This window comes from Meleagris gallopavo, chromosome 23, assembly GCF_905368555.1.
Source record: "Meleagris gallopavo chromosome 23, MGAL_WU_HG_1.1, whole genome shotgun sequence".
Lineage (NCBI taxonomy): Eukaryota > Metazoa > Chordata > Aves > Galliformes > Phasianidae > Meleagris > Meleagris gallopavo.
Window position 1 is genome coordinate 6,457,073 of NC_139426.1, and position 16,290 is coordinate 6,473,362.

At 57.9% G+C, this 16,290-nt stretch overlaps 1 protein-coding gene across 1 annotated transcript; it reads right to left on the reverse strand.

The window, feature by feature from the left end:
• Positions 1-19: 19 nt before the first annotated feature.
• SLC2A1 (solute carrier family 2 member 1) lies at positions 20-14,277 on the reverse strand. The gene is made up of 10 exons (XM_085242161.1): positions 14,123-14,277; positions 9,889-9,981; positions 4,699-4,859; positions 3,861-4,101; positions 3,315-3,477; positions 3,043-3,230; positions 2,783-2,887; positions 2,502-2,603; positions 2,000-2,203; positions 20-1,600 (listed from the first exon to the last, which is right to left on the reverse strand). The coding sequence occupies exons 1-10, from the start codon at positions 14,138-14,140 to the stop codon at positions 1,403-1,405; spliced, it is 1,473 nt and encodes a 490-aa protein (XP_085098287.1). The 5' UTR covers positions 14,141-14,277; the 3' UTR covers positions 20-1,402.
• Between the last annotated feature and the right edge of the window lie 2,013 nt (positions 14,278-16,290).

A 16,290-nucleotide genomic window follows, 5' to 3' on the forward strand; every position in this document is an offset into this window, starting at 1 on the left:
CTCAGGGGAGAAGGGCTGCTTTTTGTGGTTTTTTTTTTTTTTTTTTTTTTTTTTAAGTTTTGTTTTAAAAGGACAGTATTTCTTGTTTTTAATATACTAAGGACTAAAATTCAGTGCAATAGATACAACTACAGTGCAGGTAATTAACTATACAAAAGTCATCCTAACCATGTACAAGCTTTCCTTAGAGTTGCTATAGAGACTAAACCTTTGCATCTGTACCTTTTTGTATACATTATACACTGTGAATATACTCCAAGAATATTTACAGTACAGTTCCTTGTCAATCAGAAGCACTATAACTTAACGTCTACTATTAACACCATTGAACAAAAATATATATAATATAAATATCTTCCAGTCTATACACAGAGCAGGAAATGTATGTATCCGCGTGGTGACTTTCGGTGACTCTGGGATCCATGTGGTGACGATGGGCAAGGTGTGCTGCAGCGTGGGACCGCCGCCCGCTCCCGGCTCCGCGGGGCTCCGGGGGACAGCGTGGTGCCGCGGAAGGCTGAGGCCACAGCTCTGTGCTGTTGCTGAACCCCTGCTCCTCTCCGCCAGCACTTCGTGCCACGGTTGACCAGTAAGGCAAATATTGCCAACAATACACCAAGAGATCCCCTCCCCTCCCATCTCAGCCCACCCGAGCGCACAGCCAGCACGAGAACGGATGAAATCCAGGCGAGGAAGCGCACGCAGCCCTCTGCTCAGAAAGGTGAGAAGCTGTTCCAGGAGCCTGCACAAGGGGAGACGGTGCTCTGCCACCTGCTCCAGTACTACTGACCTCCCCAACCTGCTCCAGGGGAAGCGCTCCGCTCCGGCACCCGCAGAGGAGCAGGGCTGTGCCCACACCTCTCATCCTCAGTGCTGCCCCAAGGCGCTCCCGGAGGGCAAGGAATCCCCATCCACCATCCCAATGGGGGGGTTGAAATCTTAGACTGCTTTAAAAAATAACTTTAAAAAAAATTCTTGGTTTAGACTTAATCAAATTACACGAATTCTCTATGATTAGAATGTTAAAAAAAAAAGTTTCCAGCTTTAAAAACTTCCTCTACGTGATTTTTCGCATGAAATAACCTATCTCTTCATTAAAAAGGGAGCCACCCTCCTGCTCGCAGAGGCTGGAGGACGCTGCTTGGTTGGTTTTAAAACATTAGTCATTGTTGCTGAATCTATCGGCTTTGAAATCCTGGACTTGAAACCAGCTAAAATCGTTCCTAGCAAAAATACAGTCAGTCACTGATGAGCCAGGCGGCCGGTGGGGGAGTCTGGAGAAGGAGCGTATGCAGAAGAGCCCAGACCCCCCGCTCCCTCCTTCCTCGTTTCTGTACAAGTATTAAAAACACTCAGGAGAGAAGTTAGGAGGTTCGGAGGAGACGGGACGCGCCGCAGCTGGTTAGACCTGGGAGTCAGCACCCAAGCTGTGGAACTCATCCGGGGTCTTGTCGCTCTGGCTCGCACCCCCCTGACGGAAGCCGGAGGCGATCTCATCGAAGGTCCGGCCCTTGGTCTCCGGCACCTTGAAGTAGGTGAAGATGAAGAAGAGGACTAGCAGCACCGTGAAGATGATGAAGACGTAGGAGCCGCAGAGTTGCTGAAAAGGAGAGCGCCAAGAAGGAGTGAGTGCGTGGACAGAGCCGGCAAAGCCTGGGGCCCTCTGGGGCTGCCAGAGTGCAGCCACCCACCAGTGCCAGGCACGAAGCAATGCACCGCAGCCTGTGCCCTCCCCACCCGAGGGACTTGTCATCTAGTGACCGTCCTGCCCCTACCCACTGCTTCAAGAACAGTGCCAGCCTGCTCCACGACGTGGCTTCCCTATGCCTCATCCCTAGGAGCATTTCCCATACCAATCTGAAAGCAAACCCATGTCACAATCCTAATACAGGTTTTAGGGCTCAGGAATCTTGTCTATATTCATAATCCAACTGGTGTAATATTAGGCTGCCTGCACACACCCCCAGACCCACTCCCCCAGAGAACAGGAGATGATTACCGCAATGTACTGGAAGCCCATGCCCACTATGAAGTTGGAGGTCCAGTTAGACAGCCCAGCAACAGCAAAGGCAGCAGGACGAGGGCCTTGGCTGAACAGTTCTGCCACAATAAACCAAGGGATGGGGCCTGGACCGATCTCAAAGAAGGCCACGAACCCAAAGATGGCAACGATACTGAGGTAGGACATCCAGGGCATTTGGTCCTATCCAAAGGAAGGAGAAAACAGGTCAGTGAGTGCGGCTCATAGGGATCGACAAAGTGTGCGGCCAGCACAGGTGAGGCTGCAGACAAGCACGGCGCTAGCAGAAGCCATGGGGTTTCTCTGGATTGGAAATGGCGTTTCCGGGACCCCAAGAGAGATCTGCAGAGAAGATCACACAGATCCCTGGGGAGAGGACATCCTTCCTCATCTCCAACCCCATCTCCCCACAAGCCACCACAGTGAGCAGTGGTGTGCAGGGCATCCTCCCTCCCACCCACCCCCAGCCCCCACCACTCACCAGCAGCGTCAGAGCAATGGTCATGAGCACTGCACACCCTGCCATCCCTGCCAGGCCGATGAGGTGAAGGGTCCTGCGTCCAGCTCGCTCCACCACGAAGAGCTGTCAGGTGGGAAGACATCTGTCAGCACCTCCAGCTGGGGAAAATCTCCTCCTCCCTTCTCCCTCCCTACCTGCACGTACTTCCTCAGGTTGCACATCACACACTCACCACTCCCCACCTCCACAAAGCCCACCAGCCCGACACAAAGCTCTCAGGCGAGGTGGAGGCCTCAACTCACCGAAACAACGGTGAAAGCTGTATTCACCACCCCAGAGCCAATGGTGGCATAGACAGGCTGCTCCACACCTGACTTCTCAAAGATGCTGGTGGAGTAGTAGAAAACCTACAAACAGAAAGGATGTGCCATGAGGAAAGGAGCCGCCTCAGCTTGGGGCTGGCACCCACCCACAAGCCGTGTACACTGCACCCAGCAGAGCCCATGCTCTTGTGGCTGGGTGGAACAAGCTGACCCACAGTGGGTCCCCGCCCCACACTCACCGCATTGATCCCTGAGAGCTGCTGGGACAGCTGCAACACGATTGCGATGAGGATGGGCTGGCGGTACATGGGAGAGCGGAAGAGCTCCATGATAGTGACCTTCTTCTCTCTCATCATTTGCCGGCTCTCCTCCTTCATCTCCTGCAGGTCGCTGCTGACATCTGTCGTGCCTCGGAGCTTCTTGAGGACTGAGGGGGGACAGAGAGTCCAGGTCAGGAGTGGCTGAGGGCCCCATGCACGGCAAGATGAGCCCAGGGATGAGAGTCACTCACCGCTCTTGGCTTTGTTCTCCTCGTTGCGGTTGATCAGGAGGAAGCGAGGGCTCTCAGGGGCAAAGGGGAGGATGATGCACTGCAGCAGGGCAGGGACAAAGATGAACCCCAGGAGAAGCGGCCAGAGCGACTCGTTTCCCATGATCAAGTCCAAGCCAAACACCTGAGAACAAGAAGTTTTGAGCCTCATCAGTGCTGCAGAGTCTCCCCTTCTCCTTTAATCCAGTTTACTGCAAGCCCAATCCAGCTCTGCTTTGTGGGGCATACACAGACACTCAAGCCTCACAGCGTGCCTACCAGAGGGGCAGAGCACCATGCTGTGTCCAAGTAGCCTATAGACATGGTGGGCATTCAAACCCTACATCTTATCTCATCCTTGTGCCTGTTGAGCCCTGCTCCATCTCTCCAGCCCTTGCTCTTCCAGAGGAGCTGTACAGAGGTACAGAGCAATGCTCCTGGGCCACTTGAAACCACAGCAGCATCAACAACCCACTGACTGTCCAGAAACAGTGCTGCAGACAGACAGACCCCCTGGACAGCACTTACTTGTGCAATGAGAATGCCCAAGACAATGCCAAGCTGGTGGAAGGTCCCCAGCGCGCCCCGCAGCGCGGTCGGTGACACCTCGCCCACGTACATGGGCACAAAGCCAGTGGTGAGGCCGGAATACAGGCCGATGATGAAGCGGCCAAGAATGAGCATCTCAAAGGACAAAGCCATCTTGGAGAAGCCCATGAGGACGGCGGCCAGGAAGGCGAGGACATTTGACATCAGCATGGAGTTACGTCTGTGGAGGCAAGGAGGGAACGCGATGAGAACATCAGGCTGAAGGGAGTATTGGGAGGGGTTGTTTAGCCACGTGAAACCAAACGCCAACACTTATGCATGAGGGAGGTGTCCACAGTCATTCCCCATGCAGGAAAGCATCCAAGGCTGAAGCGTAAGCACCACACAGGGCTCACCATCTGTCTCTGCAGCCTTCAGGGCAGTGCAGGCACATGGCCACACACCGCTGGGAAGCAGAGACACTCACAGAGTTGGGTAGAATAAGGCTGATGCTCCCCCGTGACAGCCAGACAGTTAAACAGATGCTGCCCTAAGGAGCACAACACGGTGCCGTTTTGATACACGCTTAGCTGAAACAGCAGACTCTGAAAAGGCCAACAGGGAAGCTATTAAGGGACAGACTACACGCTTTTGGCTCGCTCAGAGGGCTCAGCTCTGCAGCAGGCCAAGCCTTGGGGAGGCCAGGAAAGAAGGCTTGCCAACTCCCAGCACAGGCAGTAACGAGCTACAGAGGGTGGAAGAATGGTCTCATGAGCAAGGCATGAGCCCCAGAGCCAGGCTCTGCCACCAGGGGAGGTGGCACACGCTTGGTGCTCACCGGCCAAAGCGGTTGACGAAGAGTCCCACGGAAAAGGATCCAATCATGCCTCCAACCGAGAAGATGGCAACAGAGAGGGACCACAGAGTGGTGAGGGTGGCAGGGCTGATGGGCTCCTCGTATCGGTACAGCCAGGTGCGGTTGTAGAAGTCTTCAATCACCTGCAAGGGGGTAGAAATGAAACCACAGGGTAAGGCTGTATCACGCCAAGAGGTTCAGGTACATCTGCCTACAGGGCTGTGCTGTGCAGGGCTGGGCACGTCCACGCTCACAGCCTGCCCCAACACACACCATTTCCTTGAGGAAGAGCAGCATATGGCCAGACCCACGGCACCAACAGCATCCCACTGCAGCGGTGAATGCAGCACAGCCCCCAGCACACCTTACCCCAAGCACTGTCAGCTCAGGAAGGATGTGACAGCCCAACATAGGTACCTTGGTCCGGGCACACTGCGGCCCTTCCCACCGCCCTGGCACCGTAGGGCAGGGTTCACCAGCTGCAGGATGCAAAGCTTTGCCCAGGCTCGCTTTGAAGTGGAGCAGACACCACAGGCTCCAGCCCTGGCTGCACAGCCTGGTGTCAGCCCAGGCATAACTCCTACACCACAGCCACATGCGGCTGCTCAGATGGACTTTGTCGAGCCTCACATCCTCCGCCAGTGGCTGAAATTCCCATTCCCAGTTTCGGTGAGGAGTGAGACTCCTGGCCTCATCACAGCCGCTGCCATCCTAATTCCTCCCCGCAGGCAGCTGTACCTCCACACCTGGGGCAGCAACCCTGCCATGATTTCGGTGCTGCAGCACAAACAAGGAGGCTGGGATTGCCTGGCAGCAGGGCACCTTCACTGCTGACACCCAGGCTGGCGTGGGCACAGAGCCGAGCGCCCTTCAAAGCTTTCCCTAGCTATTACCCACGCACCCTTCTGCTAAGGCTGGGCAAGTCCTCCTCCACTCCTGCTGCTCGAGATTTCATCTTCATCACCAGTGCCATGAATTCCTCAGCCTCAGCCCAGCCACCTACAGACTGCGGGCAGCTCCCCACCGCCCTGCAAGCCTCAGTCACAAGGCTTGGCCCATCTCTTCCCCATCACAAGACAATGTGTCACCGAGCAAGCCCTGGTTTGCCGGCACGTTCCCATTAAACCCAGTGCTCCTTTGCTTTCCACTAGCTGGGAGCCACCCAGCTGCAGGCTGGCAGCAAGCTGATAGCACGGCTCGGATCTGGGAGGAAACCTGACGGGATGCGCAGCGAAAATGCAGCCAGACAGGTTTGGGCTCGTCCTGCCAAGGCTCAGCGCTGCCAAAACGCCTCCAAAGCCATCGCAGGAAGGTCGGGCCGTCCTCGGGTCACCGCAGGCAGACAGGGATACAGCGAGAGAGAGGGGCTGAGCAGGGCTGCAAGAGCTGCTTGGGTCCCTGTGTATTTCTAAAGAAACACAGCCTTCCAGAGAGCTCCAAGCAAGCCAGCGAGAGCCACGCTAGCTCCTTCCCAGAGCAACACGTGTGCCCTGCAGAAATAAGGGCCCCGACACTGTCCTTACTAATAGGGAGCTCCACTGGCCACATGGAGGAAGGGCTTCATGCAGCTCTTTGACAAAGCGATGGGTCCTGAGGCTTCTCCCTACCTAAGGTCACCAAAACATTTGTAACTACATTTGGAGCACGCACCAGAAAAAGAGAAAAACCCACTGCCTTAACTGAGCTGCACGCAGCAGCACAACTTGGAGCTGCCATCTCCCTGCCATGCACAGGGCAAAGAGCAGGTTTCATCCTTCAAGATCTTGATTTCTCTTCCCAGATGATAAAGGAGGGCCTGAAACTCCAAATCCTGATTATTAGACACCTGAAAATTGCGTTAGGGAGGAAGATGGTTGAAGGGAAGCTGTGTTTAAAGCTCAAGCTGGGCAGAGAAGCAATAAGCTTGCCTTCTCTAGCAGGAACTTAGTGGCTGCAGTTATTTAACAATTTATGTAATGAACGCACCAGCGTGATGTGGGCTAAAAATAGGGCCTGCAATGGGACCTGGGATGCAGCTCCACACAAAGCTGGATCAGGTTGCAGAGGATCTTCTCCAGAACACCACAAGTGGAATTTTTATCACCAGCAGCCCCGATTCATTGCTTTACAGCCTCACAGGGAAGACAAACGTGACTGGGAGAGGCCGCACCAAATTCCTGCCTGCCTGCCTTCCCCAGAAGCAGAGAGGAATTCAAGTGATGGCCGATGCCCCAGAGCTGGCCAAGCCCGGCTTCCTCTGGGCTGTGGTTTTGCTGCTCCTCCCTGCACTGTGAAGGCCCAAGGGGTCAAACAAACAGCACTCCAAATCCCTCCTCCCAGCCCCTTTCCCTGTGCAAAAGAAGCCAGTGGGGAACCCTACCGTGAGCCGATTGCTGGGAGGGGATGAAAAACCCTTTTGAGCTTAACAGGAGAGGAAGAACGAGGGGGGCATTACAATTTGCAAAGGCTGTTTGTGCCTCCCTGCCTTCCTCCTTCCCCCGCTTCGTTTCAGATGGGTGTTTTCACCAGCCCTCACCTGCTTTCACACCATCCCCTCCACGCATCACCTCTACCACCGCCCCGCAAGGAACAAGCAGCTGTTTCAGCAGCATGGACTATATTGGGAGGACCACAAAACCAGCATTCAGCCCTTGCAGCAAGAAAGGTCCCTTTCTTGGCTGTTTTTTGGTGAGGCAGCTGGACACCGGGAATGGGTGCAAGCAAACCATGTGTGCATGCATTGCTGAAGCCAAGAGATTGGTGCACAATTTCTGCAGTAAGAGGGCATCCCAAAGTGCTTCCCCAGCTCTTTTGCATCCCAAAGTTTGCTGGAAGGCTCACCCCCAGCACAGCCCCGGGAAACTGAAACAGCACACAGACCTTTGTGTGCCACAGGTCTGCACGAAGCAGAGCTCCCAGCACTGAAGGCACAGCTGGGCACCATCCCCCAGGCTCTGTAAGATGGGGGAGCACATCCTGTGAGAAGGTCTTACCCATCCCTTGCCAAACATCTGTCTGCTTTTCCCCCCAAATCTGGTGCTGCTCCAAGGGAAGACCCCACAGGACAGTTGGGATGCGCTCACACCCGCTCGGCAGGAGGCCAGCAGGGCAGGCTGCAGAGCAGCCCCTGCAGCCACCAGGAAGATAGAGACGTAAGGAAGTGACTCGCATCCCCGTCCCAGGCACCGAGGCAGGCAGGTAGGGCACTGATGCAATGCAGTAATTACAGCACGTCTGCTCCCCGAGGTCCCTGAGCACTCAGCAGTGCATCAAGAGCCGCCCTGCGCAGGGCTTTGGGGATAGGGAAATTAGAGCAGATGTCATACAGGGCTCCTCAGCTCACCACGCTGCTCCTACCGCTGCACTTTGGCTCAGGCATGAGGCACACAGTGCTCCCCAGCCCCTGCCCTGCAGAGCCCATCACACAACATAAAGTCCATCAGCCAGCACAGGTGGGCTGAGGTGCCTGGAGACAATGGCAAGGCCACTCGCCTCCACTAAAAGGACTCCTCTTTCCACACATGCAGAGTTTGGCAAGTTTTTTTGCGTAGAGTCTTTTCCCCTTCACACATTTTTCAGTGCTCAAGGTGTCACGCTGCTGTTTGTGCTCCAATGCAACGTCAGAAGACCTTGCAGCCCATCCACCAATCCCACCAGTAATAGGATTAATCCTCTCATGGCACAAATTCTGCCTTGGAGTTTTAATTATTCGGGGTTGTGCACTGGAGGTTTGGATGTTTCAGCTCTCCCCACAGCCCAGGAACAGCCAGTTCCTTCGAGCAGAGCAGCAGCTGAAGCCCAGTTTGTCTTTCAACACCTTGCCCTGGCAACCGAGCTTTGCCCAGGGCATGTTACAAGCACAATAGAGAATTTCTGAGCTCACACTTCCAGGGCCATAAAACTTCAAAAGGCAGTTCAGGGGAGCCCAAGTTTCTCAGGGCCCCCAGATCCCCACCAGATGCCTGGCCACAGAAGGGTCCTGGCTCCTGCTAACTGTGGTACAGGAAGGAGCAAATTCCTAGTGCTGTTCTTCATCCTTTGCACACAGCTTGTGCTTCGTCTGTCCCAAAACACACATTCACCTCCTGGGGACATTTGGCCTTTGGTGGCTGCGGAGAGTCCCCCCTCCCCCCATATCAGCTCCCCCAAGCATCATGACACTCTCACCCTTTAAGACCCCGATTAGTTGGTAATGCAAGCTTCCCTTTGGGGGAAGGGTATAGGATCTCACTTCGCCCCACTGTGACCACCGCCACCGCCCCACAGAGCCCAGCAGCTGGGGGACAGGCTCAGGTCCCGGCAGCGGGATAGAGCACGGCACGCCACAGCCCAGGTGAGTTATTGCTCCCACACCCAGAGCACGGCCAGCCCTGCCTTCCCCCTCCCTGGCCGCCACCGCCCGGCGCCTGCTGAGTCAAGGCTGAGGCAGCTCTTGGGCATCCCCCCACCGCGGTGAAAGGGTGCGGGCAGAGGAAGCGCCGGGTGCCTGCCCTCCTGCAGCCCTCACCTGGAGCCGGTGGGGGAGGGGGGTGGAGGACTGGGGGGGGCAGGGTGAAGGCTTGGCAGGCACAGGAGGCCGGGGGCACCTCACTTTCTTTTGGAAGAGGTTGGGCAGCTCCTGCAACCCCAACCCAGCGGTATCCCACAGCCTCTGCCGGAGCAGTAATTATCAGCCCCTCCCCACGCAGGCAGCCCACCGGGGCTGTTATCTGCACCTGTGGGGCCGTGTGGGTGAGTGCTCCCAGGCTGACTTGTCCCAAACTCCTCCATTGCTCGCCCAGCAAAGCCACACCAGAGAAAGTGCTGCAGTTCTCATGGTGTGCCTCGTGTCCGGACTCTGACTCTCAGCCACCGGAGCTCCCCCGGCCGCCCAGCAGGGAGTCACTGCTCGACAGGACCAAGATCCTAATTAGCTTCCAAAATCTTTGCTAAGGCTGAGGTTAAAAGTTACACCAACCCACCCCAAGAGCCTCTCAAGCACAGGCATGTAGTTCCCAAGAACAGCCGGCAAAACAGTAAGCAAAAAGGAAACTAATTCTCCCAGGAACACAAGAGCTAAATAGCTCCTTAACAAATCCCATTAGGGCGGTAAGCTTCCTAGCAGGATGTACTATTTCGGCCAGGCTCAGGGCGGATGCACAAGGCAGGATGGAGGTGTGTTTGTTTTTACACCCAGCACCGCTCCGCTCTCACCTTCTGTGGGGCATTGATGACACCAGTATTGTAGCCAAACTGCAGCGAGCCCAGCACCGCTCCTCCCACGGCCAGCATCAGGCGAGCTGTCATCTGCAGAGAGAAGCAGCAGAGGGTTATGTGCGCCCCGCAGCCCTCGAGGAAATGAAAGGGAAAGCCCTCCCCCCCCTCCCCAACCCCTGCTTTCCCCAGCTTTCACGGTTTCCTGACACACACGTGGGCTGAACAACAAACAGAACGACGGACGCCGTTTTGGGGTCCCAGGGATTTATTTATTTTCTTATTGTTGCCTCCTGATTGGGGCCAGAAGCACAGCCCTGTCGGCATGACCGCACGCACCACCACATCCACGTGCCAAGAGGCACAGATAACCACAGACCGAGCGCACCGCGACGTCCCCGGCTCGGCACTGCTTGGCTTGGCCCGTCCCTGCCTCCGTTCCTGGGGACATGGCAGCAGCCCGTGGCTTCCGCCTCTCTCCCAAGCACCTGGGCTGTGCTATAAGGCTCTGCACCCCTGCTCTCTCAGATCTGGGGCAAAAAGCGCTTCCCACGAACTGACCGAGGGCAGCAGAGCCACCCAAACCTGGAGTCAACCCCACACCTCCACCCCATCACCGCGTGAGGATGCCCTGCCACTAACAAAGCATTGTCAGAGCCCAGCTCATCGTTTCCCAGCAATTATCCAACACCTCAGTGCCTCTGGCTGTTTGGCAAGCCCTCGCCCACCTCCCCTTTCTCCTGCTTAAGCTCGGCAACAATCGGAGGCTTGTCTTGGAGCAAGGTCAGGGCAGGCCAGCACTTGGACACCTCCATCAATGGCCCAATTATCCAGGCAGGAGATTTCCCCGCTGCTCAGCCCAGCCTCGGTGCCCCGAGAAATGGGATTGAAGTTCCCAGGGTGGGTTAAGCAGCTTAGGGACGTTCACGTGAACCTAAAGCCCCTTCTCCAGGGCTCGAGGGGCCTCACGGGAGCACGCAGCCCCAGGACCCACAGCAGCCTTCCTCCTCCTTCCCGCTGGCCACTACCCATCTCTGGGTTATCAGTGAGCGCCCTGTGGGAGCCATCCGCCTCCTGCATGGGCACCTCCCCTGCTGTCCTGGCACAACCCCAGCAGCTCAGCTCATGCCACGCTCCGACTGACCACTTCCCCTGCTTCCATCCCCAGAGCTGTCAGCCTGCTGGCTTCCCCTCTGCTATCACCCAGAGGGTCAGGTTGGGGGTTAGGGAAGCGCTCTGCCGCAGATGGCAGTGGGCATGGCCCCGTGCTGGGAGCACTCAGAGACTGCTTGCAGCCGTCAGATTTGGGCATTGCTGTGTGCAGCCAGGGGCTGGGCTCCGGGATTCCTGCGGGTCCCATCCAACTCACAACATTCTGTGGTTCTGTGATTACCGAGTGCACTTGAGACAAGTCCCCAAACCACAGGTGACCCAGCACAGCAGCCATCCAGCGCTGGGCATTCCCACAGATTCCCCCATACCCCTCTGCTGCTCATCACTCCCTGGATCCCCACCCCAGCTCCTGCTACACGCCCAGCAAGCGAGAGAGGTGCAGCCCTGCGCACTTCCAGCACAGAGCAACGCCTGGTGTTGCAGGACCCACCTAAGGATGGGAACACAGACACACCGAGGGGTGCACACTGTGATACGAAGCAGTTGGCAGCAGCTCACCGGCACCCCTGCCAACCTGCCCTTCTCGGCCATAACAAGGAATTAGGAAGTTCAGTGGGAAGAGCAGCAACGGGACCCCAGGCTGCCTCAGGAAATAAAGCCAACACGCCGTTAATTAAGTTCATTAATTAGGATTGGCCTGAACGCAACAATTGGCTTCCCAGGGAATCGGGGAGGTTTGGGCACTTGGCTTTGTTCAACACATCTGAACAGAGCGAGCCCAGCTCCCAGCAGCCACGGCAAAAGGAGCTCAGCACCAGGCTGCAGAGCTGCAACACGGGGTGAGAGTGGGCTGAGCAGCACTGCCAACAAGTTTAAGAGCAGAATGTGGTGCCACCGCCTCTCCCAGCGCTGACCTCTGTGCAACCACAGCACACGCAAGAAGCACCCTGTGCTCAAATCAACACCTAAAAAAGCAAACAACGCTCTGTGCTTTGCTTCCTTCCCTCCCAAAGGTGGCGATTCCAAACCCATTTGACACAGTGAAGTGCTCTCCCAGAGCAGGAGCAGGCCGGCGAGCACCAGTCTGCACGTCTAGCAATGCGTGCCATCGGTCCCACGTATGTCACGACGAGCAGGAAGCGTCGGTGAGTCACACGTTGTGTTGGCAGGGAAGGCTTTGGGAAGGGAGTGAGAGGAGCTGAATGCGCTGCCTGCCGGCTGCCACCATGAACTTTGCTCCAGGAAGATGCTGGCAGCCCCCAAAGGGTTTCTGTGGCAGGGGGTTGGGATGTGCTGCAGGAAGCTGTGCTGCTCAGAGCACTGCATTTGCATGGGGTCTAGGAGGAAGAAGTGGGGCACGCAGCCTCAGTTGCATTCAAGGATTGAAAGTCTCCGGCTTGCACCAGGCAGGGAAAATGTTCACCAAATCAAACAAACAACCAACCAACCAGAGTGATCCTAACTCACTGTCCTGAATGAGTGAGACACTTCAGCAGAAATCATGGGATTTGTGCTCAGGAGGAGCCCAACTGTTGGACGTGGTCCCAGGCAGCCGTGAGTCAGTGGCCATGAGGGGTGCTGCACAGAGCCTGGCCATGAAAGGAGAGGCTCAACATGGGGGAAGAAAAAAAAAAAAAAAAAAGAAAGCCAGTTTCTAGTGGCCGCCTGGCGTGGGAAACTCTCGTCAAGCTGCGCAGAGAGCACTGCTTTGTTAACCCTCAGCGGGACCAAGCTCCTGTCCCCGTGCCCTCTATGGGCACAGGGTCTGCGTGCTGCACAGAGAAGCCGGGGAACAACACCTGGGTGTGCGCCCTGCATGGAGCACTGGAGAGCAGCTGGGAGCACTACGGGATGAAGAAGCAAATAATCCTCCAAACAACTCAAAAACTAAGACAAAACCAAAATAAAGAAGTCCCAAGATGGAAATGGCACAGAAATCTCGACTGGAACTTCCCATAGGGGCAGGGCTGTCGCACGCCCTCGGCCATCGGGAGCACCACGCACTGCAGTCCCACGGGACCCGGCATCCCACAAATCCCTCCCAGTGCAGTAAATCCCCCCCTGTCCCCGGCGGCCACCAGCAAGGTCACAGAGTGAGGCTGTGGGGCGATGGGAGCACAGCAGTGGGCAGCAGAAAATAACTCTGCCCGGAGACTTCGCAGCCCCCCCAGCACAGCACAGCACCGACCGCGCTCAGATCCCATTTGGGGTCGGCAATGGCCGGGATGTGGCACCGGGCTCAGCCACAGCAATGCGGGGACACAGCGGTCCCCACAGCCCCCCCCGCGGCACCACGGAGGCTCCTGCTCGGGGGCTCCTGCTGCTGAAAGGCCTCCTCGACGGAAAGGAAAATGGGTCAGCGCCGTCGCTCTCTGTTACATTTTCTTTCAGTGAGGTCAACCGGGGACATGGACGGATGTCTCGGCTTTTCCCAAGCGCGGGATCGCCGCTTGAACAGCCCGCGGAGCTCTGTTACGCAAAGCCCCGAGCACGAAGAACGGCTCTCTCACCCCTCCAACCCCCAAACCAGCACAGCCCGGGACCACCGCGCAAAGGCGGATCAGAGCACGGCACAAGCTGAACCCACAGAGCCCATTCCGGTCCGGAATGGGGTCGGGAAAGCAGAGCCCCCCCCGCCCACCCCCATCGCAGGGGCAGCTACCGCGGACCCCAGAAGAGCAGCAATAGGGGATCCGCCGCTCGGTGACGCGGGACAGCGTCAGCCGCCGCCGCCATCGGCTCTCTTCCTCTCCTAAAAAAGTTGCGTCAGTTTCACGTTCCCCCCCCATCGAGGATCCGCCGCACCGGAGCGCTCCGCGTTTCCCGGCCCCAACTCGGCTCAGCCCAGAAGGGGAATCGCACGGCGACCTTTCCGCGCTGCTTTCCCCCAACAAACCCCGAACTATTTCCGTACCCACCCTCCCCTCGGCGCTCCGTCCCTATTTTTTACCCTTTTTAAGCTCCATCCCGGCGGCGCTGCCCTCCCCACCCCCCATCCCGGCGGCGCGTTGGGGTTTTTCCACGCTCCCTCATCCCGCGCTCCCCCCGCTCCGCGTTGCATAACTCCCTTCCCTCCCCTGCCGCTCCGAGCCGGGCTCCCCCCACCGCCGGCCCCGCACACCTTGCTGCCGCTCTCCATGTTGCTCCGGGGGCGTCGGATCGGCGCGGGGCAGCAGAGCGATGTCGCGCGGCCGCCGCGGGGGCATTGGAGCGGCTTAAGAGGCGGCGCGGGGGGCGAGCGCGGCACGGCGCGGGGAGGCGCCCATTGGTGGAGCGGGAGAGGGGGCGTGGCCGCAGGGGGCGTGGCGTTCGGGAGGGGGCGTGGTCTGGGGGGCCCGGCGGGGGTGTGCGGGGGGCGGGAGCGCGGGGCGGCGGGGGGGGGGGGAGCGGAGGGAGCACGTGCGGGGTGCGCGCGTGGAAGTGGGGGGTGCGCGCAAGGCCGTGCACGAGCGCACATGGAACCGCGCGCACGAGCGCGTGCGTCCGTCTGGCCGAGTGCACACGTGCGCTCCTGCCCCCCCCCATGCGCGCACACCCCCGTGTGTCGGTGCGCCGCGGGACGGGGCCGGGAGGGGCGCGGGGCGATGTGCGGCAGCGCACGTCCGCCGGCTCCGCCCCTCCTCCATCCGCGTCGGGGCCGGGGGCTTTGTGTGGCCGGGGCTGAGCCCCCCCTTCCCCCCTTTCGCGGCCACGGTCGCAGAAAGGCCAAAAAGCGCAGTTTTCCCCCCAAACAGCGCTGGGGGCGGCGGGCCGCTCGCTGCTCGCCTTTTTGCTTTGGGAAAAGTGGGAATTGTGCAAAAAGTCGCGATCGGTGCGGGGGGGCTGGAAGGGGGGGAGGTTCGCTTCCCGGAATCCTCCTTTGCTCCAAATTTGGGCATTCGGGTGAACCCTCGCGTCCGAGCAGCGCAGACCCCGCATTCCGGCGGCCCCGCGCTCTGTTCTCCCCCTCTTTGTGAATGGAAACCCCAAATCCCAGCGAAGGGCTTTGAGACGAAGGGACGTTTTGCTCCAAATGGAAAAGTCTGGGAGCGAGAGTTGATGGAACAGAAACGAAGGAAATGGGCTGCTGGGAACAGCAGCCACGGTGCTCCTGAGGGGCTGAAGGGAGTGAAGGGAGATTCTGCCTTTCCCTTCCCTTTGAGGCGGAGTAAATAAAGCCCCGAGAGGGTGGGGAGGGGGCTGTGGGATTTGCCGTCGGGTTTCCTTGGGGTGGAGGTCACGGAGAGAGGCTGCACATCCATCCGGGCCTTCGGGGCTGCCACAAAAGGGTGTTTGGGGTGTTCAGCCATGGGTGTGCGCTGCGCCCCAGCCCAGACCCGGTGCCTCCACCCCAACCCTCCCGGCACAGGGACGGCTCCACACACTGATACTGGCACGGTCTCACCCCATCCGGGTCACCCCATGGTTGCAATGTCGCATTTCAGCGCTTCAACACCCGAATGCAACGCCCTCTCCCATCGCTGCTTGCACAACAGCTGCTGACAGCTGCAGCCTCGGCAACCCATCCGCAATCCTCAGCGAATTGGGTCAAACCGACCGATGTGGGGCCTCAAGCAATGAAACTCCACATCCAGCGGGGAGTTGGGCTCACGGGCAGGGCTGGGCGATGCCGTCCCCAAATGCCGTGCCGGTGCCGTCCCACCTGAGGTTGGCCCAAACCACCACGGGGAGCAGAAAATGGGGCCAGGAGGGGATTTGGGGCCAACTGGAGGCTTGGGAGTGGGCTTCACCCTGATGGACCAGGGAAGCGCTCCCTGCACTGGGATGCGTTGTGGCAAGCTTGCTGCAGCAATTACCCCATGCAGGAAGACGGATTAATACCCATTACCTAAATAACTCCCCACATAATAATTAGTCAGGTATTCTTAGTCCTCAGTCATGAAAAAGCTCTTTTGCAGAGGCATGTTGGAAACGCGGTCCTGCGCATCAAATGTGCCGACGTGGGATTCTGCTAACTCAGAAGGAGTGAATATGAACCCCAGGCGCGGGCAGGGAGCATCGCTGCCGCCCCATCCTGGTGCTGCTGTTTGCAAAGCCCACGGCTGGGGGGGTTTTACCCCCTTTTTGGGGGTGGTGGGAAGCAGCTCACTGCATTGGGCAGCCAACGCACCCCGAAGCCCTCGGCCGCCCTCGAAGCCGGGTCACCATCCCACCGCTTCTCCCAATTAAAAGAATGAAAGAAAGGAAATTGGAAATGCGTCCAGCCCTGCTGCACCTTGTCTGGAGCAATTAAAGGCAAAGTTTTAATGAGTGGCTGATGAAGCACAAAGGCGGAGGGAAATTCTCCGC

What these genes read in the sequence shown, in the direction of transcription:
- SLC2A1 (XM_085242161.1), bottom strand. An exon ending in TCATCAATGCCCCACAGAAG is followed by an intron (nt 4,860 to 9,888) that starts GTGAGAGCGGAG and finishes ACCCCCTTGCAG; the next exon opens with GTGATTGAAGACTTCTACAA. An exon ending in TGGGCATTCTCATTGCACAA is followed by an intron (nt 3,478 to 3,860) that starts GTAAGTGCTGTC and finishes TCTTGTTCTCAG; the next exon opens with GTGTTTGGCTTGGACTTGAT.